Source organism: Eriocheir sinensis, chromosome 33, assembly GCF_024679095.1.
Source record: "Eriocheir sinensis breed Jianghai 21 chromosome 33, ASM2467909v1, whole genome shotgun sequence".
NCBI lineage: Eukaryota > Metazoa > Arthropoda > Malacostraca > Decapoda > Varunidae > Eriocheir > Eriocheir sinensis.
The window spans coordinates 16,323,145-16,350,023 of NC_066541.1; the positions used below are offsets into that span (position 1 = coordinate 16,323,145).

General features: G+C 42.8%; 1 protein-coding gene across 5 annotated transcripts in view; it reads left to right on the forward strand.

Annotated features, from left to right (window-relative positions):
- Positions 1–4,373: 4,373 nt before the first annotated feature.
- The window catches only part of LOC127006790 (glycine receptor subunit alphaZ1-like), a 45,285-nt gene continuing 22,779 nt past the window's right edge, over positions 4,374–26,879 (forward strand). Inside the window, exons 1-3 of one of the 5 annotated variants that reach the window (XM_050877110.1) lie at positions 4,374–4,641; positions 17,231–17,301; positions 18,301–18,398. In XM_050877110.1, coding sequence (XP_050733067.1) covers positions 17,231–17,301; positions 18,301–18,398 — 169 coding nt within the window. In that variant the 5' untranslated portion in view covers positions 4,374–4,641. The remainder of the gene's footprint in view (positions 4,642–17,230; positions 17,302–18,300; positions 18,399–26,879) is intronic. The other 4 variants (XM_050877108.1, XM_050877113.1, XM_050877111.1 and 1 more) reach the window with 4 other exon arrangements.

Consider the following 26,879-nt stretch of genomic DNA (forward strand, 5'->3'; position numbering starts at 1 on the left):
ACAGTCTTTCTTTTCTACATGTACACTGAGCTTCCCTTTGTGTCTAGTAAGGACACCCATAAACTCTTCCAGGATGCTGCAACTGAACTCCTTGACCATATCTCAGTGACTACCCAAAGAACAACAGCACACGTTTCCCCTTTGGTATAACAGGTTGACAGCAGTACTCAAAAACATAAACTACCAACCTAATACAAGAACCAAGTGTATGCATTTATCAACTAAAACATTCTAGCACCAATTAGCAGCATGGAAGAGTGCATTTTTGTCTATTCCTATATTTATTTTATTAGATGGGTCTCATTTATAAGCAAACTCCTAGGTGCTCTACCTAATAACCTAACACAAGAATTAAGTCTATTTATTCCACAGCTGAAACAATCTAGTACAAAATTATCAGCATGAAATAGTGAGTTGTGTATTTATTTAATTTGCCTGAAGGGTGTCACAAGGAAGCAAACTATTAAATGTTGTTTTCCTCCATTATTTCTGCTGCCCCCTTTGCTCTAATTGTCTCTTTGAACCTTCCCACTGCCCCAGGAAGGTGGTACAATGTCAACTTAAGGAACAATCTGTTTAACTTGACTTTTATCTGTACATATTTATAATTTATTTTTTATCACAAATGCAGAAAAGAGCAAGAGCAAGCGACAACAATGCATACAATTTGTGGACACTTCAAAAATATTGGCAGAGGACAGAGTGACAGATATTGTTTGAGAGGGCTTAGGGTCTTTTTAGCCTTTATCTGTGTGTCAGGTCATAACAGCAGGATTGATGGAAAGGTTGCCAAGGAAAAAACACCAGTGCAATGAATCAGCAGGTAAGCATAAAGTTGGAGCCTTGTGAGTTATACCATAATGTGCTGGCTATCATGTGTTTGAAGATACCCTGAAGTTCAGGGTATCTTCAAACACATGATAGCCAGCACCTTATGGTATAAATCAACAAAGAATGACCTCACTTTGTTGTATGGAAAGTCTCAGTAGTAAGGAAGCATATAAGAATTTTCTGAGTCAAGACCGATAGTGTTTGTTTTGGTGTTGTTAGATAATGTTAGGTTAAGTTTAGGGTGCCAATCGCAGCAGATGAGTTAAATATTTTTCTTGTATGACAGTTAATCAAATTATATATATATATATATATATATATATATATATATATATATATATATATATAAAATATATATATATATATATATATATATATATATATATATACCAGATCTATTCATACTGATAATCAAACGCAAGTGAATCAGTTTCCTAATCAGTGCTCACATTACCTTTAATAATTTACCTTGCTTTAACTCAACCGCTCCTTGCATCACCTGGTCTGCCTTTGACCTGACTCACCATTCCTTCAACCATAACCCTGTTTTAACCCGGTAGCAGCAGGGATCATGTTTCTTAATAGTCCCTCCAAGCGAGAAAAATGATAAAAAATCACCCCTCACACAAACCATTTTATAATATATATCAAAGCATTTGTGATCAGATTATGTATCATCTATTTTGGGGGGTAAATATCATGGCACAAATTTGGCCCATCGCTGCTACACAGTGAAGCCACAAATTTGACCCGTCGCTGCTACCGGGTTAAGGCTGTTTGGAAGGTTAAGTGTTTGTGCCATAGGTGCTTTAACTGAGAAGCCTAACTTTGCACACCGACTACCATTGGCGGATCCACGGGGGGGGCCCAGGGGGCCCAGGCCCCCCCAAGGTAATGAGTGGATACAGGAAAACTAGCTCATAAGTGAACTGCGGCTGTAACAATGCTTTTTCTCGGAGGAATCGGCCACATCATTCGGATCCAAAGAGGATCACTGGCTGCCCAGGAATGCTTTGGCACCAAGACCAATCGTTATGCCCATTGATTCAGGTCAGTCCATCAGCTATTCAGGAGCAGGACTGCCGAGAATGACGAACCGGTAATGCTAATGCCTTTTCCACCCACAAAAATCCTGTCATCGGGCCCCCCCAAAACTTCTTAGATCCGCGCCTGCCACCTACCAAACAACATGACAAACCAAAGCTATCGAAATCAACCTAGCCTAGTATGCAGTACTCATGCAGTCAAGGTTTTACTATTATTTCCTTTAAATTAACCTGTATTGATGGAACAGTCTTTTAGTTGTTTTTACATTCCTTGAGCATCTTTTGTTATGTCAAGTTTTCAGATTAATAATAAAAATAGTAAGGATACTTTAGAACAAATGACAAAACAAATGTCTTACTTTATCAGTGGATGTGCAACCAAAATGGCAAGTAATGGCAACGCTATAGCTTCATCTAACAGGGGGAATGAAAGACAATGACAAGTAGGCTATGGGAGCATGTAAGAAGCAGTATATGTGAAGGCACAATAAAATTATACGTCAAAACAGGTGTCTTACTTTATCGATATACATCCTGTGTCACATAGCGTCAACACTAAATTCTGCCAAGACTATTAGGCGCCAGAAAAATATGTCATAATATCTGTCTTACTTTAATAATAACCACCCTATCAACATGTCACATAATGTCAACACTGAACTCTGCTCCTCTGAAGATCTATAGTAACATGTATGTATATAAGAAATTACTTAATCTTGCCTAACTTAACCTAACCTAGCCTTAACCTAATGAGTATGTATGTAAACAAGTAATGACAACCTAACCTAACCTTACCTCAACCTAACCTAACCTATCCTTAACCTGACAAGTATGAATGATGATTTTTTTAATTGAGATGAAAAAACTATACCAGAAGGACCTCCACTGAACACATGCTTATCTGTACACCTCTATGTCTGCTCTCTCAGGTATTCTACTTTCCTCGTTCCTATTACCTGTCCCTCTCCTCTCATCTATTGTTGCGCCGACTAAACGAAACTTTTTTTTTCCTCTCATCTAATAGTACACTACCTTTACGATTTACTTTGTGCACTTCCATAATATTATCTTGCTTTCTACTTAACGAGGTGCTCTTTTGCTGCCATAATCGTCATCTACCATTCTTGACACCACCCAGGCACCCATAGGTAATAACGTACTAATTAAAACAAGTCCATAATTGTCTTCTACCAGTCTTGACACCTCCCAGGCAGCCATAGGTAATAAAGTACTAATTAAAACAAGCCCATAATTGTCATCGCCTTTCCTTGACCAGACGCACGAGGTCGATTTATAACAGGCTGAAGAGTTGTTGTCTGATCACACAGCCTTAGTTTACTAATAACTGACTTACCACCAGAGTCTAGAGGGCAGCAGCAGGTCACAGGTCACTAACACAGGTAAGGATCGAAAGATATATCACGATTCACGGGTCACAAAATACACGGACGCGGTTCGAACGGCGGCCTCGTGTGTGTCCACGTGTTGCCCTGCGCTTCTTTTTGTCTTTCCAACGGCTCCGTATTATGATAACTTCTCTAATTTACGAGACAGCGGGTATACAGGTCAATAAAAATGTCTTATAAATAGGTAGAGTCAGACTATATTAAGGAGTACAGGTAGGTATCTCCTTTAGTGTTTCACGGGGCCATTCCTAGTATGCCTCGATGAAGGAATGAAGATAGTTTTTTTTTTTTTTTTACGTTGTTGCCTATTGCGCCGGTAGGCATCTTCCCGGTGGGGCCTGATGGTCGGCCCAAGGCTTCTTCCAGGTGGGGCCTGATGGTCGGCCCAGCCCGTTCTGGCGCAGGCGAGTGTTTATAGTGGCGCCATCTTGCATTGGCTCATGCTGCCCCCCGGAACTCGTTCTTGATTCGCTTGGACGGCTTCCTCTAGAGTCCGGGTTGATGGGTGGTCTTCAGGACAGCATGTGGGTAGTTTTAAGCCACTCGGCGGTGACTGAAAAATCCGAGTGGCAGCGTTTACTCGTGCATAAGGGATGCTGATAGCTATACAACCTAATCAAAATATGTCTTAGAAATCGGAAAGTCAGACTCTATGGAAGAATGATGATGCTGGTTAACTCGTGCATAAGGGATTTAGATAGGATGCGGATGGTAGGCTGTAGGATTATATGCCAATATATGAAAGAATAAAAATGCTAGTGAACTCATACGTAAAGGATCTGGATAGCGGGGTGGTATAGGGATAAATGACGATGTAGGAAAGAATGAAAATGCTGATTAACTCATGCGTAAGGTATTTAGATAGCATAGGGACGATACACGGATATAATGATCATGTAGTCTTCAGTTAACTTCAGTATCGGGATTAAATCATATTGAGAAGGTTACCGTGTATATATTTGAGGAAACAAAGCTATATGATTATGTGCCTTTGGAGCCGTGGTTAGATCTTGCTGAGAAGATTATCGTGTGGGTGTTTTGAGTACTTGGAATGAAGGCGTGACCATGATGAAACGAGGAAAATACTTATGATGAGGCGTGTGGCATTGGCGTGAGGTTGGCGCTGGCGGCTGAGGTGACTCGGCGGACGGGAAGAGAGTGGGCTGGCCTGGGTCTGGGAGAGCTTCGAGGCAGTCTCTTGCAGGTTGTGGTGAGGGAGGGTGTACGCTGCTTGCCTCTCTGCCTGCCGTACACGTGCATTGCCCTCCTCCTCCACTATCTCTTCCTTCTCTTCCCCTTCCTCCCCCCATACACCTGTCTCAGCTCATCCCCAGAGTAGCTACAGGTGTAACGCGAAGGTAAGTGTGTGATTAATGTGTTTTGAAATGCGTATGATTGGTGTTTTTCGAAGTTCGTTTGTTTATTTGTTTATATATGCGTGTGTTGTTGCTGTTTGTGTTGATATTGATGAAAATATTAGGAAATGATGTGAATATGCCGGGTAGGTTTAAGAAGAAGTAATGAGGTTTTATTAATTGACTCTGGTATTGAAAAACGCGTGAATGCTCAGTGAATGCGAGTCAGACAACAATAAAAAACCTCCGTGAATGCGAGTCAGACTTTGAAAAATAAATAACAAAACGTCGAGAGGGAAAAAAAATAACGAACCCTTGATAATAAACGGAAAAAAGCGCCGAGAAGGGAAATATAACGAACGTTCGATGAGAGGAAATAAATGCCGAAGAGGAAAAATCAACGAACGCTTGAAAATAAACGGATAAAGACGCCGAGAAGGATGAAATAATAACGAATCTCTGAAAATAAAGGGAAACTCGTGTGAAAATAAACCGTGACAACCATTTATTTCTCCATCATGCAGAAAAAAAATAATGATCAGTGAACGCGAGGGAGATTATTACAACAACACAAATAACAACAACAACCTCGACAATGACAACAATAAAAAGAAAACAACCCTAAAATAAAGAAGAAGAATGACGCCATGAGTAGAAAAAGAGACAATTCATGGGCTCAGACCTTGACGAACATTTTTTTTTACTCTCTCTCTCTCTCTCTCTCTCTCTCTCTCTCTCTCTCTCTCTCTCTCTCTCTCTCTCTCTCTCTCTCTCGTGTTGCCGAGAGAGAGAGAGAGAGAGAGAGAGAGAGAGAGAGAGAGAGAGAGAGAGAGAGAGACCGACCGACCGACAGGCAGACAGACAGACCAACAGACCGACAGACAGAGACAGAGAGAAACAGACATACAGACCGGCCGACCGACAAACACACAGACAGACAGACAAAAAAATTAGTCACGCAAGAATGAAAAAAATATGTAGGATGCAGCAAACACACACACACACACACACACACACACACACACACACACACACACACACAGCCACCACAATCAAGCACACACACGCACTCTATCATCATGCAGTGCTTTTTCCTCCCTTCTTTATTGCACAGGTAATGAGCCCCAAGGTGTTCCCTGGAGGCGGGCAGGTGAGGTCAGCACGCCAGGTAACCAAGGTCAAGGCAGGTGCATAGCGTGACGTAACACAGGGAAGCTAAACTATAGGGATGAGGGAACCTAAAGCCCTTCTGAGACCCTAAAGAGATCGAGGAGAGGAGAATTATAAGGAAGAGGAGGAGTAAGACTAAGTGGAAAGGAGGATTATAAGGATGAGGGAGGTAAAGAAGGAAGGAGAAAAATTAAGAAAAAGAGGAGAAGAAAAAAACGGAAAGGAGGAATATAAAGAATAGAAAGTGTAATACAAAAAGAAAGGAGAAATATAAAGAGGAGGATGAGGATGAGTACAAGAAAGTTATATATATGTTGTATTAGAACCTTGTATATTGAAGACAAATAAGTGAGAATAAATATATGCAAAAGAGGAAGATAAAAAGTACAATGAGATGGAGATGGAAGAAGTTGAATTATTTTGTGCAATTCTACAAAACTTCATGCCACAAATTTGCCTTAGAAACACAAACCACTCATCCTTTATTTTACTTCAACTAAGGTCGATATTAGATGAACATAACCTAACGTGCATACTAGATACAAAATAAAATATCGATGAAGGAGGAAAAGAGAACGATTGATTTATAGGAGTTTACATGCAAAGACTGAGAGCAAAAAAAGTTACTTAGAAATACAAACTGCTTTCATCCATTTAGTGATTTATCGAAGGCACTCTGCAGGCGATCTTCACCTGGCGTGTCGACTGACTACCTGAGCGTCTGGGAGGTTAACTATTGAGATGTGCACTTGATTATGAACTCTATGCAGCGTATCCATAGGGGTGTTGCAAAGGTGCGGGCGCGTGGATGGGTGAGCTTACTCGCCTGCCAGGTATTGACTGTGCACGGAGGAGGTTGAGGAAATGTATAAAACAGGTAAAATACACACACACACACACACACACCACGCGAATACGCACACCACGGCGTCTTATTTAAGGCTCTTGCACGCTACAGACCGACAGACAGAAGCACAGACAAGGAACCAGACCATCAGACAACACGACAGTCATAAATAAAGACATACAGGGAATCAGACCACCAGACAAGAAGACAGGGAGGCGATGGCTAAGTGGTCAGTGTGCGGCGCAGCGTCTTGTAGGACCCGGGTTCGAACACCGCCACAAACTGACAATTTTCAGTCATCGCCGAGTGGCCTAAGACTACCCACATGCTGTCCTAAAGACCACCAATCAACCCGGTCTCTGGATTCTCTCTAAAGATAATGAAAAAAATGAGTTCGGGGGGCAGCATGAGTTAAGCAAGAGGGCGCCACTATAAAACACTTGCCTGCGCCATAACGTGCTTGGTGCCGACTACTTGACCCAACCAGAAAAGTCTACCGGCGAGAAAAGTCATGAGAGTGCAATTAGTCGTCTATAACATTTCAAAAGACACAGACAGACAGAGCTATTAATTAAAAGACGGATGACCTCAAGAATTCATGTACCGTAATAGTCGGATGCACTTAAAACGAAGGAGTGTAGCGAGAGAGACCACGAAAATTTAATTAGTCAGCTATGCCTTCACCACCTCAATTTTCCTGTTGCCTTAAACTCCGTGAATACCAGAGCAACAAGGGATGAATAAAGCATAGCAGGTACGAGAGAGAGAGAGAGAGAGAGAGAGAGAGAGAGAGAGAGAGAGAGAGAGAGAGAGAGAGAGAGAGAGAGAGAGAGAGAGAGAGAGAGAGAGAGAGAATGAGAATGATATGGGCACTTCGGTTATAGATTTCAGCTTTTGCGGCAATGTGTCACGTCTCTGGTATAGATTTCATCATCTTTGCGGCAATGTGTCTTCTTTGTTCGTCTCGTGATCCTTGTCGCTGCAAAGTCAATATGGAAACACAAAGATCGCTTATGTGGCAGCTAATACAAGAATGACCTGCGTGTGTGTGTGTGTGTGTATTGAGGGGAAGGGAGGAGGGTGAATGGGAAGGGGGAAAACGAGTTGGGGAGAGTAAGGGAGAAGGAAGAGTGGGGAGAGAGAGGAAATACTTACGGGGTTAGTGATTTAGGTGGGGGAGGGAGAGAGGAAGGGAGGGAGGATGGGATGGAGAGGAGGAGGAAGGAGGAAACAAGAGGGAAAGTGTTAAAGGTAAAAGGGGCGAAGGTGAAGGTGTTCGTGTGTGTGTGTGTGTGTGTGTGTGTGCGTGTGTGTGTGTGTGTGTGTGTGTGTAGTAAGTGGGTGAAGGAAGTGAACACGAGTATGCTGTCGCAATTAAACACGCAAACTTCATTTATTTCTCCTCCTCTTCTTCCTCTCCTTTCCCCCTCTCTCCCCTCTTCTTCCTCTCTCTTTCCTCCCTCCCTCTTGCCTCTCCTTTCCTTCTTTCCTTTGCTCTCTTCCTTTCCTCTTCCATTCCTTTCCCATTCCTTCTTTCTCCCTTCCATTCCTTCCCCCTTCTGCCTTTCCTCCCTTTCTCCTACCGCTCCATTTCCTTTCCTTCCCTTCCCTTTCCTCTTCTTTTCCTTTCCTCTTCCCCTCCTTCCTTCCTTTTCCCTTGCTTCCGCCTTCCTTCTTTCCCCCTTCTATTCCTTCCCCCTTCTTCCCTTCCCGTTCCTTCCTTCCTCCTTTTGCCATTCCGTTCCCTCCTTTTCCTTCCCCCTTCCCTCCCTACCTTGGCCTCTTAATAATAAAAGAATTGACATGGAGACCTTCATTCGTGACATCATTCGTGACTTTGTGAAGGCTAAAGGAGAAAGTAATGAAAGAAGAAAAAATAATGTAGACAGAAACAAAAGAGAATGAGTCAACGCTGTCATTTTGATGAATAACTGAAGATGTGTATTTTTTTTTTTCTCTTGACTTGGTTTAGGTGAAAGAGAAAAATGAAAAAAAATAGAGGAAAGAAAGAAAAGAAGGATGAAGACAGGAATGAAAGAAAATGGGTCAACGCTGTCATTTTGATGAATAACTGAAGATATGTATTTTTGTTTCTCTTGACTTGGTTCATGACTTGGTTTGGGTCATAGAGAAAAATGAAAAGAAGGGAAAGGAGGAAAAACAGAAAAGAAAACAGAAAGGAACGAAAGAAAATGGGTCAGATGAGTGATTTTGATGAATAACTGACGATTTTCCTTCGTTTTCCTGTTTTCCTTCGACTTCATTTAGGTCAAAGAGAATAAATGCGAATAAAAAAGAAAAGAAGGAAAGAAAGAACTGAATTTTTTATCAATACACAATTCTAGGAAGTACATTTTTCCGTGATTTAGTGAAGAAGAAAGAACACACACACACACACACACACACACACACACACACACACACACACACACACACGCCAGTTCAAAGCTAAAAGCCGCGTGTCCGTCGAACGCTGGGCAAACACCTGAGCATCGAAAAACGTTTGAAAAACAGGTTTCACGTTAGATCACTTACGTTCAACCCCTTTGCTTTGGGGTTCGATCCTCTACAAAAGAACAGAGGATCGTTTGTCAGGTTCAGCTTCCGTGCACCGAGTCATCAGGTGTTAATAAGAAATGAAGGTAACAAATGGTGCTCGCTTGAAGTTATGTGTCATCAGTGTTTATTTTCCTTACTCAAAAATTGATAAGTTGGGTGCGGTTAGTGTTGTTTTTGTCGAAGGTGGTGTCTTTGTGTGTGTGTGTGTGTGTGTGTGTGTGTGTGTGTGTGTGTGTGTGTGTGTACAGCAAGCTCAAAGGCGAAAAAAAAATACAAAAAAAAAGGTAATAAAAATGCTCACCCAACGCTGCTTCGGCAAAAGGATACAGAATAGGAGGTCAAAAGAGAGGTCAGTTTCAGATGTAGATGTGTCTTGATACTTTCCTCCGTGTGTGTGTGTATGTGTGTGTGTGTGTGTGTGTGTGTGTGTGTGTGTGTCCCTCGGTCGGTCTCTCTGTACTATAAGCCCTATAATTACAAACAGTTCACAGTATTATCGTTTGAAATATGGAGTCCGGCGAGGGAGAGCTAAAATATAAGAAAAATGCATTACTGTGATTACTACGGACGAGGACTTGCTCTGTTATTCATAAAGCCTCTTCGTGTTAGTCAGTCTTGTTTTTTCATATTATTTTACGACCAGGGAGAAGCAAGAAAGAAGTAGGAAAAGGAAGTAGGAGAGGATGAGAAAGTAAAATATAAAAAAAGAGGGAGAAAAAAAGAATGGAGGAATGAAAGAAAGAAAGATAAGGAGAAAAAATTAAGCTGCTGGGAAAATGAAGCGAATAAATACACACAAATAAAAAACGATGAAGAAAAGTGTAAAAAAGCTAGAATAGAGAAAAAAAACTGAAGGACAAAGAAATCAAGTAGCCAGAAAAGGAAGGCAGTATTAGAAAAAGAGCTTAATAAAGGGTAGGAGGAGGAGAAAGGGAGACTGAGTAGCTTGACAGAGAAGGGTAATGGGAAGTGAAAGGATGTAGTTTAACTTATGTGAAGGAGATGGAGGTGATCCTTAAGGGAGAGAAGAGGGGAGGAAAAGGGAAGGATGGGGAGGGACATGTGGTCTTACGAAGGGAGGAGGAAAGGGAAGGACAGCACGAGGAGATGAAGGAAAATAAATGGAGAAATAAATGTCAAGGGAGGAAGGAAGGGAAGGAGGAAAGAAAGGAAGGAAGAAGGAAAGAAGGAAGGAAGGGAGGGAAAGAAGACAGGATGTGAGAGAAGGAAGGAGAATAAGGGGCATGAAGGAAAGAAAGGTAAGGTTAAAAGGAAGAAAAGAAGATTGAAAAAAAAGGAAAAGGGAGAAGAATAGAAGGAATGATTGTAAAATAGGTTGAGAGAGATGTGACAGGAAAGAAGGGAAGATGAAGGGAAGAGGAAGGGAAGGAAGAGGAAAGAAAAGATCAGGGAAGGGAATAAGGGAGGGAGGAGAAAGGAAAAGGAAGCAAGGTAGACAGTAAAGAAGGAGGAATTATAAAGTAGAGAATTAAGGGAAGGAAGGGAAAGGAAGCAGGGAAAAATATATAGGAAGGAGAAGGAAGGGAAGAGGGCCAGGGGTAATAATGAAGAAAAGAGAATGCCGCAGAGGGCAGTGAAGGCGCAGCAAAGGAAGCATAAATCCATGAGCCCAGGAAATAGAAATCTAGAAAATATCCAACGCTGTGAGGAGGAAGGCAGCAAAAAGATTAAAACAGAGTAAAAATAATCTTTAAGAAGGGAAACATCTTAAAGAGGAGAAAACGGTGGCAGGGTGACGAGAATGAAAATTGTCAGGATACTAAAACAATAATCCAGGGAAGTTATCTTGCAGAGGGTAGCATTTAAAAGCGTAAAACCTAGAAAAATAAAGCAGATGATTCTTTTTTTTTTCCTGCCCATGGCGCCGGTAGGCTGTCTTGGTGGGGCCTGGTGGTCGGCCCCAGCCTGTGATGGGCCAAGGAAGTGTTGACAGGGACACCATCTTACTTGGCTCATGCTGTCCCCCGGAGCTCATCTTTTATCCTTTTTAGAGAGAATGTAGAGTCCGGGTTGACAGGTGGGCTACAGCTTGTGGCGGCGGACCCTGCACGCTAACCACTCAGCCACCGCCTTCCCATGTTAAAAATGGAGAAAAAAAAAGTAATCCACTTATAAACTAGAAATAACATTAAAAAAAGCAAATTGTAGGAAGTATAAGTTAAAAGAGAAAAAATATAGAATGCTCTAATAGGGCGAAGACTAACTTTTACACATGATAAGTAATAGACAAAAATAAACCTACTAAAATAACACAAGAAATCACTTCATGGAAAACAGAAATCAAAAGGGAAATATAAAAAAAATACTTAAAATATACAATAACAAACAAACCAATGAAGATAATATCAATTAAAAGGAAATAATATATAGGATGAGGTATTATGGTGCAGACTAAACTTTTTTACAACAACAACAAGAAAAACAAGAACGCCGTACTTGATCCCCTGCCAGCCCTCTTAATTAAAACGCTTCAATATGTTTCCCTTCTCTAATTACCCCGCCTAGGAACCTAATTAGGGCCCGGTGGGGAGGTAACCGCGGTATACGATGTGCAGATTAGAGGGAGAGGGAGGCGGGAACTTCATCTCTGCCCAACTATAGTGAGTGAGGGCGACTGGAGTGGGTTTGTCAACTCGTAATCAAGTAGAGGTTCTAATTTAATTCTCCTTCTGTCCTGACTACTACAATTATTCGTCTCTGCCCAACTATAGTGAATAAGGATGACTGGAGTGGGTTTGTCAACTCTTACTCTGGCAAAGGTTCTAAATTCTTCGCTCCATCTGGTTTTGCCAACTCGTATCACTGCAAAGGTTCTATTTACATCGCTCTAACTGATTTTCTGCCTTTCTGGACTTAAACTCTTCCTAGCTTTAGTGAATAAGGGTTACCGGAGTGGTTTTGTTAAGTCGTATAAAGGTAAAAAAATCCTCATTTCATCTTTCTACTTGATTTTCTCTCTGCCCGGACTTCAACAATACTTCTCTACCTCTCTATAGTGAATAAGGATGACTGGAGTGGTTTTGTTAAGTCGTGTGAAGGCAAACGTTCTTATTTCATTTGTCTACTTGATTTTCTCTCTGCCCGGACATAAACAATACTTCTCTACCTCTCTATAGTGAATAAGGATGACTGGATTGGGTTTGTTAAGTCGTGTGAAGGCAAACGTTCTCATTTCATTTGTCTACTTGATTTTCTCTCTGCCCGGACATAAACAATACTTCTCTACCTCTCTATAGTGAGGGTGAATGAAGTGGGTTTGTTTACTGCTACTCTGCCGGAGGTTCTAATTTCATCTTTCCACCTGGTTCTCTGTTTGCCCTACCTTATACAATGCCCGGGTTGCCATTCTGTTATTTTCATTGTCAGTGTGTCTTCAGTTTTACGTTTTTTTCTTTTCTTTACATCAGAGGACACGGCTGAAGGGCAATAAAAAGAGTACAAAAAAAAGCCCGCTACTCGCCGCTCCTATAAAAGACAAAAGTAAAGAGTAGCCAAAAGAGAGGTCAATTTCGGGTGGAGAGGTGTCTTGAAAATGAATGATAGTTGAATTAACCCTAGTCCATTTCTTTCTACTTTTAATCGTCTTAGCATAATGTATCTTCAAGCTTCATATATTCCCTATTTCATTATGGTGTCTCTCTCTGTTTTCATGTTATTGCCAGGGTGTTTACCTTCACTTATCATTCATAATCATTATTAGCATATTTTCAACCTTCCTTTGTTTCCTGATTCGTAATAGTCTCTGTATTTCCATGTATTACCCAGCATGTTCTTCTCCACTCCTTGTTCTTAGTAGTCATAAGCATATCATTAACCTTCATCTTTTTCCTGTTAATCATCGTTGCTTTCTCTATCTCCCGGTTATACCCAGAATGGTTTCCTCCTCTCCTTATTCTTAGTAATTAGCATATCATTAGCCTTTATCTTTTTCCTATTATATCATCGTTGCTCTCTCTATCTCCCGGTTACACCCAGAATGGCTTCCTCCACTCCTTATTCTTAGTAGGCATTAACATATCTTTAACCTTTATCCTTTGTCCTAAACCTTAACGGTCGCTTTCTTTATTCCATATTATTCACAGCATGTGTTTCACTACTTCTTATTCGTGATCGTGTTTGGCATATCTTCAATCTTTGTCTCCTTACGAATCCGTCATGGTTACTTTCTTTATTGTCATGTTACACCCAGCATGTTTTCTCTCCATTCCTCTCTCTCCAGTTTGTCAAGCCTCGTCACGTTGAGGAAAGATTGATTTTGCAGTATCCGGAAGTGTAAGGAATGGGGGCATGGTAGCCGTGGGAAGCTAGGTTAATTACGCCAGGTGTAGTTAGGTACAGATGTCCTTTCTTTCTTTCTTTCTTTCGATGCACTAATACGGCCAAGCGTGAATTATTGAAAGGTGCGCTAGGTAAAAAAGAAAAAAAGAAAAGAAAAAAACAAGTAAGCGGGTAGTTCTGACTCACACAAGCTTACTGAACTCTCGTGTGCGTGTGTCTGTGTGTGTGTGTGTGTGTGTGTGTGTGTGTGTGGGTGGGTGGGTGGGGGGGTATGTCAGAATTTCCCTTCACACACACACACACACACACACACACACACACACACACACACACGCACACTCAGTCAGACACTTCCTACCTCTGAAAAATTGATGTGCTTACCACTGACAGATGTTTGTGTGTGTGTGTGTGTGTGTGTGTGTGTGTGTGTGTGTGTGTGTGTGTGTGTGTGTGTGTGTGTGTGTGTGTGTGTGTGTGTGTGTGTGTGTGTGTGTGTGTGTGTGTGTGTGTGTGTGTGTGTGTGTGTGTGTTTCGCAGGACTCTGATCAGCCACACTGCAGGATCAATACACACACACACACACACACATGACATCATTCTCCTTGACTCATGCTTGAACTATGATTTTACAGTTTCTTAATTTTCCTCCTCCTCCACCTCCTCCTCCTCCACTCTCAAAATTTCCTCCACACCCTGACTTCTCCACATCCTTCCCTTTTTTCTCCTCTTACTCTCCGTTACTCCTTCTCCTCCTCCTCCTCCTCCACCTCCACCTCCTTCTCCTCCTCCTTCTCCTTTTCCTCCTTCGTTTCCTTCTCGTGGCAGCCAAGAATCCTAACCTGACATAATCTTTTCCTCCTCCGCATCTTTTTTTTTCCTCTGCGGCAGTTCTTCTAATCCCTCCCTCCCTCCTTCCTTACCTCCTTCCTTCACTTCCTTCTCCCCGTTCCTCACTTCCTATCTACGGCTCTTACGTCACTCTGATTTCCGTTCTCTCTCTCTCTCTCTCTCTCTCTCTCTCTCTCTCTCTCTCTCTCTCTCTCATATTATCCATTTTCTTCTTCTTCTTATTTTTTTTCTTCTTCTTTTCTTCATATTATTCTTTTTCATTATGTCATCTTTTTCTCTTTATTTACATCATTAATCATTCTTTTTTTATATAATTTTATTTCTTATTTTTCGTTTTTTTATTATCTTCTTTCTTATTTTCTATTTTACTCACATCATTAATCTCTCTACTCCCTCCTTTATTTAGTCTCCCTCTTTCTTTTTCTTCATTGCGTCATCCGTCTTCACAATCTTCCCTCCTCTCTCTCTCTCTCTCTCTCTCTCTCTCTCTCTCTCTCTCTCTCTCGCCATTCTCCTCCCATCACTCGCCCCATAAATTTAACCCAAAATATACGAAAGAGGAATTTATGACTTCCTTTTTACCCCTTCCTTACCTCTCTCAACGCTACATTACTCTTAATATACAAGGAAACATCTGATTATTCTTCATTATTTTTTAGTTACACTTTCTTCGCTGTCTCGTCGGTATAGTAGTGCAAAGGTGTGTGTGTGTGTGTGTGTGTGTGTGTGTGCGTTCGTTCATTATGCGGTCAACAGTGAGTGAGTCTTTCGTTTTCTGTTCCGGGTTCAGAGAAGAAATAAATCAAGGGGGAACGCAGCTAATTTCAATCTAGGTAGAGTTAAGTAAGTCAGTATGCTTCTTTTTTCTATCTTTATTCTTTTTATTTCTCTTTTATTCCTTTTTGTTCCATTTATTCCTTTTGTTGTTTTATTCCTGAGCGTTGCTGTGAATTACTTACCTTTGTTTGTATTTGTAAAGTGAGCAAAGACAGAGAGGGTGAAATTCTGGTGGTGGTGGTGGTGGTGAGGAAAGTGACTCAAGTGTGAGGTGTGGTGATAAGGCTCTAGTGGTGGTGGTGGTGGTGGTGGTGAGGAAAGGGACTCAAGTGTGCGGTGTGGTGATGAGGCTTTAGTGGTGGTGGTGGTAGTGGTGAGGTCGAGGTTTTACTGAGCCAGTGAAAAAGCAAGGAGTTGATAGCATGTACGCAATGGTAATCTCGCGTGGTATTGGATCACTTATCGTTCAGTCCAGCAAAGGAAGGAAAAGGAATGCGGAAAATAAAATCTCTCTCTCTCTCTCTCTCTCTCTCTCTCTCTCTCTCTCTCTCTCTCTCTCTCTCTCTCTCTCTCTCTCTCTCTCCTTATCTATCTATCTATCTGTCTATCTATCTATCTATCTATCTAAAGGATCGACAGTGGGTATTAAAAATCCTGCACATGAGGAGACACATAAAGGGGGAACCTGGTTGGCAAGTTATCCATGAAGAGGCACAATGCTTATAGAAAAATTTTATTCTTTTTTTTTCACGTTTCCCCTGTGGCTCCGGTAGGCTTTCTTGGTGGGTCTGGTGGTCGGTCCCATCCTATTATGGCGCAGTCAAGTGTTTCTAGAGGTACCATTTTGATTTGCTCATGCTGGCCCCCCGGAGCTTATCTTTGGTCCTCCTTTAGAGAGAATCTTGAGTCCGGGTTGATAGATGGTCTTCAGGACGCCCGCACGCTGACCACACAGCCACCGCCTCCCTCAATGAAGAAAGTGAGGAGAAAGTGAGAAGCAGAGTGAGGATGACGGTGGAAACAATATAGTGTGCAGGGCGTAAGAACTGATCATAAAGAGGATGTTACAAAGCTTCGTCCACATCCCCAGCAAGTCCTTCTACCCCTCTGTCTGGAAGGCGAGCGCGAGGGAGACAGCAGCGGCGAGATACGGAAGGAAGCTGGCCAGTAAATTGTGTTAGAGGAGTGTTGGGAGTGTGTTGTGCGTCTGTAAAGGGAGCAGGAGGGAAGATTGAATTGCAAGAGCGTTTGAAGTGTGTTATGGGCAGCTTGGAAGGAATCAGGGCAGTAAATTGTGTTGCGGCAGTGTTGTGAGTGCGTTGTGTGTCATGTAGGGAGATGGGTAATTTTATTCTCGTGTGTTGCAGAAGGGAGGAGGCCGGTAAATTGTGTTTCATGAGTGTTGGAAGTGTATTGGGCGTATTGGAAGGAAGCAGGCCAGTAAACTGTGTTGCAAAAGTGTACGGGGGTGTTGCGTACGTCTTGGAATGGAGGAGAGGCAGTGATTGTTCCAGAAAGGAGCAGAACAGAAAATTTGTGTTGCAGGAGCGTTGGTAGTGTTGTGAACGACTGGGAAGGAATCAGGACATTAAATTATGTTCCAGAAAGTTTGGGAGTGTGTTGCGTACGTCTTGGAAGGGAAGAGGGGCAGCAGAAGAGAACAGGAAAGTAAAATTTGTGTTGCAGGAGCGTTGGTAGTGTTGTGAACGACTGGGAAGGAATCAGGACAGTAAATTATGTTGTAGAAAGTTTGGGAGTGTGTTGCGTACGTCTTGGAAGGGAAGAGGGGCAGCAGAAGAGAGTAAAGAAGTAAAACTTGTGTTGCAGGAGCGTTGGTAGTGTTGTGAACGACTGGGAAGGAATCAGGACAGTAAATTATGTTGTAGAAAGTTTGGGAGTGTGTTGCGTACGTCTTGGAAGGGAAGAGGGACAGCAGAAGAGAACAGGGTAGTAAAACTTGTGTTGCAGGAGCGTTTGTAGTGTTGTATGCGTCTCGGAAAGGAGCAGACCAGTAAATTGTGCTCCGTAAGATTTGGGGGTGTCTTGCATGTCATGTAGGGTGATGGTTGACCTCGTTCTCCTGTGTTGCAGATGGCGGGGACGAGGCGAGTCCGCTGGTGCCCCCTCGCCTGCTTCTTGCTTGTGTCCGTCTGCCTGCTGGGGTAAGGCCAACACGGAAATAGCACACGGATTTAGTTTAGCGTGTCCACTGCACAACACGGGTATATCAAAGGACTTGGTGGAGCATTATCATGATTTAAGTGTTAGTATGACCATGGATTTTCTATTTCATTCTCAAACACTTCTCTCTCTCCCTCTATTTATTTAGCTCTGTGTATGTGTGTATGTACGTATGTATGTATGTATGTATGTATGTATGTATGTATCTACCAATCTATCCATCTCTCTCTCTCTCTCTCTCTCTCTCTCTCTCTCTCTCTCTCTCTCTCTCTCTCTCTCTCTCTCTCTCTCTCTCTCTCACACACACACACACACACACACACACACACACACACACACACACACACACACACACATGGTCTTCAGAGTATGTGTCATATAGACGTGTGTGTGTGTGTGTGTGTGTGTTTGTGTATGACTAGTATAGGCATGCCTTCACACACACGCATTTGCTATTTTTACGAACATAAGGACCAGGTTATCTTGACAGTACCCTTACCCCCCTTTCACCCCCCCCTCATAGTAACCTCCCCTCTTAACCCTATCATAGTACCCTTACCCCAACCCACCCTCATAATTTCCTTCCCCGTGACCTACAATACATAATCTCTTAAGAAAACTATTATTGCTATAACCACTTCAACTTCTACTACTACTACTACCACTACTACTACTACTACTACTACTACTGCTACTACTACTACTGCTCCTACTACAACTACTACTACTACCATAACCCCCGCTACCACCATCTCCACCACCGCTACAACGTTAAGCATTCAATCGTCACTTGAACCTTCCTCTTTTTCTCCCTATTAACTTTCCTCTCCTGCTCCTTTCCCTTCACCTTGTCACCAAAGCGCTTCATCTTTTTTCTCTTCTCTCTATATCTGTCATCCACACACACTCTGTCTCCCTCTCTCCCTCCCTGCCCGCCACTAACTTTTTCCATTTTTCTCTCCCTCAATATTCCCCGCCAGACAAGTAGACGCGGAGACCCAGCGGCGCTTCCTACAGCAAATACTCGACAAAGACTACGACGTCAACGAGTGGCCGGGAGGAGACCTGGTCCAGCAGGGTGAGTACATCCATTAGCCTTACTTTGTCACGCTCTGAGGGGACATTACACGCCTTGAAACCCCTTGCACTGTTGGCTAAAGGACGAGGTGATTGAGTACTGGTCTCGGTATTGGGTTGGCATATGGAGGTTAGTCACTCGATCGCTATACCTATTCACCAGTACGAGGAGTAGATAACTGAATACCAGGCTTCAGAAGATACACAGCTGCTTTTAATGTGAAGTGGTAAGCAATTTGGTCATAAGGGTAATAGTATAAATATATTGGTAGCTGCTTCTTTACTAATATGAAGAGCAGATAACTGAATTTTAGGCCACAGAAGGTACACAGCTCTTAGTAATGTGAAGTGGGTAGTAATTTGATCGTGAGGGGAAGGGCAGACAAAACTTGATGGTTACTTCTTTACAAATATGAGTACATCACTAAATTCTAGGCGACAGAAGGTACTACAAAGCCTTTAGTAAAGTGAAAAGGGAAGCAATTTGATCGTAAGGGTTAGGGAAGACATAACTCGGTGGCTACATTTTCATAGATACGAGATCATTGAAATTCTTGTCGACAGAAGGTACACAGCTCTTAGTACAGTGAAAAGAGGGAAACATTTTTTTTCGTGAAGGTAATGGTAGAAACAACTCGGTGACTACTCTTTCACTAATATGAGGAGTATGCAGCTGAACACGTGGCAGCGGGAGCCTTGTAGCTTTAGTACTGTAAATAGGGAAGCAATTTGGTCGAGAGGGGAATGGTAAAAATAATTCTCGGTCGCTACTTCTTCACTAATAAGAGGAATAGGTCACTGAACTCTATATAGGCGGCGTGAGGCTCATAACTTTTAGTACTGTGAAGACGGGAGGAGTGTAGTCGCTAGGGTTATGGTAAAAATAATTCTATGTCGCTAATACGAGGAATGGGTCACTGAATTCTACGCCGCGGGAGGGTCATGTCTCTTAGTACTGTGAAGACGGGAGGACTATGGTCGTGAGGGGTATATGGTAAAAATAATATTGAGTCGCTGGAAATATAAATACTGCCAATATTTATGCACTTGCGACTTGCACGGTGTGGCCACTTCACTTCTCTGTTTGTGTTTACTTTCATATTTCCTGTTTGTTGTTGTTATATATCCCACGTAAATTATCATAAGTCTAGCCACTCCACTTTCCTGTTTGAGGATACTTCCACATTTCCTGATTTTTGGTTGTGATATTATTTAAGTCTAGCCATTTCCATATTTTTTTCGGTATTTCTTCCATATTTCCCCTTTTGTTGTGGTTATATATCTTACGTTAATGGTAGATCAGGCACAACAAAGCTATTCCTTCCCTGTTTGTATATACTTCCATATTTCTTGATTCTTAGTGGTTATATGATCTAAGTCAAGCCATTTCCATATTTCTTGCGTATTTCTTCCATATTTCCCGTTTGTCGTGGTTATATATCTTACGTTAATGCTAGATCAGGCACAACAAATCTATTCCATCCCTGTTTGTATATACTTCCATATTTCTTGATTCTTAGTGGTTATATGATCTAAGTCAAGCCACTTCCATACTTCTTGCGTATTTCTTCCATATTTTCCGTTTGTCGTGGTTTCATATCTCACGTAAACGATAGATCAGGTACAAGAAAGCTTCCCACATCCTTTATTCCTTCCTCTTATTTGGCAGCCACGTAATTCATTCCTTTCGTATTAGTGAGCAGCCAGACGGCGATGTCACGTGTCTTCGTATAGATGATTAGCTCCGAAGGGTATTGCATTCCTCTCTCGCGCCCCGGTAACGCGCCACAGAAGGATCGGAATGCCTGTCCTCTCTATGTCTATCCTTTCATCAGCCATTAATCTTGCTTCGAGTCCCTTCCCTTCCCTTACGCCAACCAGTCAGTCAGCCAGAGAGAGAGAGAGAGAGCGAGAGAGCCAGATGTGCTCCCATAAATAAACTTTCTTCCTAAATCTGAACTGATGAATTAAAAAGTGGGGTGAAGGGTCTGTACACTGGGTTTAAGTAGACTGTCTGTCCCCCGTCTATCCTTATCCATCTATCCATCAATCATTTGCTTTCATTCCCTTCTCTTGCACCAGACAGACCAGGAGAGCGAGCCAGGTGTCCTTTCCATAAATAAACCTGAACAGATGCTTTAAAGGGTGGGATGAAGGGTGTGGATTAAATAAGGTAGTTTGTCCTCCTTACGTCTATCCTCCATCAGTCTTTTGCTGTGTCCCTTCATGCCTCCTCACAACCTTATTTCTCTTGACCCTCTTCTTATCTTTCCTTCCCTATTGGCCTCCACTCTTCCCTTGTCTTCGCTATCTCCCTCTTGTGTTCCCTTCCCGTTGTGCAAATCAGACCAAGAGAGCCAGACGTCCTTTTCATAAATGTACCCTCTTCTTTAACACCAGCTGATGCTTTAAGTGTCGGATGAATGGTCTGTACTCTAGGTTTAAGTAGGTATTCTGTCCTCCCTATATCTAACCCTATCCGTAAGTCCTGATTTTCGTCCCGTCCCTTGCCCCAGTCAGACCAAGAGAGTCAGACGTTCTTTTCATAAATATATCCTCTTTTTTAACACCAACTGATGCTTTAAGTGTCGGATGAATGGTCTGTGCTCTGGGTTTAATTAGGTGGAGCCCAGAGTAAGCTAACAGACGTAAACGAGACAGGAAAGAGGTACAAGCTGGCTGGCATGAGTGTGATCGCGGGACGAAGAGTCGAGAAATGGCAATGAAGAAAACGCCTCGACTCACTGGCGCCAAGGGCAGACTACGCTTAAAAATGGCTAGCGAGAGGTGAATCGGGGACTTGCATTGAAGGTTTACACGCCATATATGCTTCCAGCCACGTGTGAAAACGTTGGGGAAGTCAGCGTTCATCACGTTCTTTATCTGGGAGTTAAACGTCTTTGGCGCACTCAAGCAAAACGTCCGCTATGCTTCCTTCGCCCTTCGTGACTGCCGCTGTTGCCGACCCAAAGACCAAAGCGAAACTGTGAATTTTATGAACCTTCAACTATTTTCGGGTTCGGTTAGTGACCTCGTGATTGTGTGTGTGTGTGTGTGTGTGTGTGTGTGTGTGTGTGTGTGTGTGTGTGTGTGAGGCCAGGTATCAATACTTCATTACCGAGAGCTGAACGGGTGCGGGTGACCTTCCTTTGATTATTTGTTTCTCTTGTTTTCGCCTTTTTTTCTCTCTCTCGCTGTTGTGGTGTTGGTGCGGTTTCTGGCTCGGGCTCATGATGGAGGTGCGCCGAGTGTGGGCAGCGGCGGCGGAGTGGCGGCGCCGGAGTGCTTTGAGGTGGCAGGGAGACAGGGGAAGGGAGAGAGAGGGTGAGAGGGAAGGGAGAAGACAGGGAGACAGAAGAGGCGACAGAGGAAGGGAGACAGGGAGGGAGATGAACGTGGGGATGAGATGAAACAGACGAGGGAGACAGAAAAGGGAGACATGGGACATGGGACATGGGAGAGAAGGGAGGACACAGGGAGACATTGCAGAAGACAAGAGATGACAGAGGAAGGGAGACAGGGAGAAGATGACAGAAAGGGAGAAAAACATAGGCAGGAGAGAAAACAGATGAGGGAGACCAAATAGGGAGACGAGGAAGAGAGATAGAGGAGGCGACAGAGGAAGGGAAACAGGGAGAAGATGACAGAAAGGGAGAAAAACATTGGCAGAAGAGAAAACAGATGAGGGAGACCAAATAGGGAGACAGGGAAGGGAGACAGAGGAAGGTAAACAGGGAGATGACAGAAAGGGATAAAACGTAAGCAGGAGAGAGAAGGGAAACAGACGAGGGAGAAAGAGTAAGAAGACAGGAAAGATAGACAGAGGAAGGGAAACAGGGACAAGACAGGGAAGGAGAAGATTCATAGGCAGCAGAGAGAGAGAAAGAAAACAAACGAGGGAAACAAAGAGAAAAGGGAAACAGATGAGGGAGAAAGAGTAAGACGACAGGAAAGATAGACAAAGGAAGGGAAACGGGGACAAGACAGGGAAGGAGAAGGTTCATAGGCAGGAGAGAGAGAGAAGGAAAACAAACGAGGGAAACAAAGAGTGAAGGGAAACCACGAACGAGACAGAAGGAGGAGGAGGTAGAGGAGGCGAAGGAAGGCAAGGAAGGACACCACCACTGCAGAGGAAGAGCAAGCAAAGTTTAGACGCAGCCATTAAAGTATAAATAAACATATGCCATAAACTAGACGCAAGAGAGAGAACGGCTAAGCATTCTGTCAGCGGGAAGGAGATAAACAGAAGGAGATAAGGAGACGAGAAAGACACGAAGACGCAGATAGATAGAAAGCAAAAGATGAAGATAAAGAAAGGAGGGGAAAGAAAGAGGAAATGAAAGAGGGAGAAAAGGGAAACCGGTAGAGAAAGGTAGGAAAAGGGCAGAAGAAAAGAGGAATAAGATAGCAAAAGAATAGTTTGACAAATTAATGGGAGAGATAAGGTGAGTTTGATGTGGTATTATGAATGATTAGTGTGTGCTAGAGAGATAAGAGATAGGAGATATAAAAGAAGATAAAAACACGAAGACGTAGATAAATAGGATGCCAAAAATAGCTCAACAAATTAACAGGCCCGATAAGGTAATGTTGACGTGGTATTATGAATGCTTAGTGCCTGTTGGAGAGATAAGAGACATTCCTGCGTTGGAGGGGGAGACATTAATAGGAGATAATGAGTAAGATGAGGAGACATGAGGTGACGTGACGGTGACAAAATGGGATGCAGCGAGGGGAGGGAAGTCAAGAGGAGAGGGAAGAGAGATGAAGGGAGGAGGAGGGGTATGGAAGGAGGTAAAGGGGATAAGGTAGGGATGAAAAGGGGAAAAGACAGGGATGAAAAGGGGAAAAAGGGAGAAAGGGGGAAAAGACAGGGAGAAAATGGGAAAAGACAGGGAGAAAATGGGAAAAGACAGGGAGAAAGGGGGAAAATACAGAGATAATAGGGAGAAATGGGGAAAAGACAGGGAGAAAAGGGGAGAAAAGGGGAAAAGGCAGAAAGGGGGAAAAGGGAAAAGACAGGGAGAAAAGGGGGATCAGAAAGTGAGGAGAAGGGTAAAGAAAGGGATGGAAATCATAAAAGAAAGAAAGGAAAACATGATTAGAAAGTGAGGAGGAAAAGGAACGGAGAAAAAGGAGAATAGGAGCAGTAGAAAGGGAGAAAAAAAAGGAATCGGAAAGGAATGGAGAAGAAAAGGAGAGAAAAGGAAGGAACAGAGGATTTTAGAGAGAGGAATAAAATAAATAATAGGAAAGGGGACAAAAAAAGAAGAGAAATAGAAGAAAGAGGAAAAGGGAATAAAAAAGGAAGGGAAAGGGAAACAGAAGAGAAAGAGAAAGAGAGAGAAACAGAGATGGGGTAAGTTCCAAGCAGCAATCAGGGACCAAAAAACAGAGAGACAATGAGGAGACGGAAGAAGAGGAGAAGGAGAGAGAGAAACTATGGAGTGATGATTAGGAATAGAGAGATGGAGGGAAGAGGAGAGTGGGAAGGGAGGGGAGGGAAGGCAAGGGAGACCATGTGCATACCATTCCTAGTTCCTCTCTTTTGGCGTGACTAAGACACTCATTTGGCACCACTGCAGCCCAACACACACACACACACACACACACACACACACACACACACACACATCGTAGACTATCACTTCGTATTTCTCCTTAACGATAATTTTAAATCTATCGTAAATAAATGAATTAGACAAGAAGAGAAAAAAAATCAAATAAATAACACGACGGCGAAGGAAAACGGCCGAGTAAATATTTTCGTGAGAGATTAACGATGAAGAAAATAAACGAAGAAAGGAAGAAAATAAAGAAGAAAAATGATAGCAGGAGTGTGAATAGGAGAGAGAGAGAGAGAGAGAGAGAGAGAGAGAGAGAGAGAGAGAGAGAGAGACGAACTAACCTTAAAATATATATACTCGAGATGGACAGGTACAAATTGCGTTTCGTTCATCATCTTCACTTAACACCTGAGAGGCATCACGTGACACACCTGCCTAATGGCGTTCACCTTTAATTAGAACGTTTTTTTGTGAATGCGATTATTACGAGTATGAGACGAACGTTTGTTGCTTTACTAAACGTTCTGCTCCTCTGCCGCATAATAACGTTTTAGGGAAAGAAAGAAGTATGCTGAAAAGAGGAAAGGAGAGAGGAAAGGAATGTGAAAGGAAGAGAGGAGAATGGAAAAGAGGGAAATCAATGAAAAGAAGGACGGAAAGAAGGAAAAGATGGAAGAAAAAAGTATAAAGTAAAGAGGAAGGGAGAGAGAGAAGGAATGGAGGAGGGAGGTTGAAGAGAGAGAAGAGGAAAGAGGGAAATAAAAGTATGGAAAGAGTAAGAAGAAAGGAAGGGATGAGAGGAAGAAGAAAGAGGAAGAGGGAATGCCAGAGGGCGAAGGGAGGGAGAAAAATGAGGAGTAAAATGAAAGAAAAGAAGGATGGAAAAAAGGAAAATGAGCAAGAAAGGAATGGAAAAAGAAGACAGATGGAGGGAGCTAATGGACAAGGTAGGGAGGAATGAGCGAGGGAGTGAAAACAAACTAATGAAGAAAAGAAGGGAAAGAGTGTGTAGAGAGATAGGGGGGAAGAGAAAAATAAATGAGCCAAAAGGAGTGACAAGGGAGAGAGGAATGAGCGGGGGAGGGATTGAAAATAAAATAATATTACTGGATGATTCATTTTCGTCAGTAATGTTGACTTTGGCAGCGCAAGATGGAAGGAGAGAGAGAGAGAGAGAGAGAAAAATGTGCGAGGGAGTGTTATTTCTGATTCTCGTGTCAAATGAGCATCGTTCGGCGTCATGGTGGCTGGATTTCCTCGTCTATAGCTCTCCCCTCTCTCTCTCTCTTTCTCCCTCTCTCCCCCTCTCTGTTTCCCTCCATCCCTTTCTCCTTCCCTCCTCTCTAAATTTTCCTCTCCTCCTCTTCCCCTTTCTTTTCTTCTCTTCTTCTATCTATCCCTTTCTCTCTTTCCCTCGCCTCCATCTCCCTCTTTTCCCTTTCCTCCTCGTTTCTCTTCCCCTCTTCTCCTCTCCTCTTCCTCTCCTCATTTTCCCTTCCTTTCCGCTTCGTTCCTCCTCCTCTTCTCCCTCCTCTCCCGTATCTCGTAAATCGTCACCACCACTCTGTTATATCTCCCTCACCTCCACCATAAACGTTAGTCACCACCACCATCACCATCACCACCACCACCACTATCACCACCACCACTGCTATTAACTTGTTCACCTCCTGCATCACCACTACACTAATAACATCACCATCACTATCACCATGTTCACCTCACTATCACCAGCTTTGTCATCACTACCACCATCACCACCACTACGACTACCACTATATGCAACCTGCTACCACCACCATCACCACCAGCAGCACACTCATTACCATTCCTTCACCATCACTCCTCCTCCTCCTCCTCCTCCTACTCCTCCTCCTCTTCCTCGTAGCAGAAAACAAACGTCCAATATTGTAGTGTTTGTAAAGCTTCCCCACTAATTAAACTCCATTCTTTTTTTTCTTTTTTTTCTTTTTTTCTTTTTTAATCTTTCTAGGTCTGTGTTCGCGTTTGTTGTTCTTCGTTTCCATGTTCGCGGAATGACTCACTGACTCACTCACTCACCCACTCATCGACGTGTGTGTGTGTGTGTGTGTGTGTGTGTGTGTGTGTGTGTGTGTGTGTGTGTGTACCTACCTGATAACACCTTTAATCAGTTCAAATTACCTGACTCCTATAACCTACAAGCCTTAGATAATTAAATACTTACTAAACAAATTAAAGAAGAAAGAAAACTAAAGAAATCATTATTATTATATTGAAACAAAGGTTAAAATTACAGTACATAAATAAAAATCATAATAAAATCTAACCCAGCACAAGCCATGATTAAATTACAATATATAAGTAAAAATAAAATAAAAAGCAAATTAACACAAACCAACAAGTGTAAAGGAAGGGAAAAACAGAATTAACACCGACAAACATCTCTCGACAAAGCCACTAAAGATAAATACTCGTAAATTACACGATGCGGGGTAGTAGTAATCAAGATCTGGCTGAAGCACTTACGTCTCTCTCTCTCTCTCTCTCTCTCTCTCTCTCTCTCTCTCTCTCTCTTCCATTCCTCCATTCTCCATCTCTTTCTCTTATTCCTTGTTCTCCTCTTCAATGCATTCTCCTGTCACATTCCCCTCCCCCTCTCTCTTTCCCCCTCTTCCTCCCCACTCTCATTCCTTACCTCTCCCTTGCCTTCGCCCCCTCCCTTGACACCCTCTCTTCACCCCCTGACTCATCCCTTCCTTGTCCTGCGCTTTAATAAACTTTCGCATGCATCATATCTCAAACCCCCAGCCTACAACTCTTCTCCCATCCCTCCTCTGGTCTCAATACCTCGCTTACCCCTTCCCTTGCCTTCCTTGCCTCTGTTCCTTGCCCCAGTCCCTTCCCCTCCTTTCATTGCTCCCTGACATGTTCCC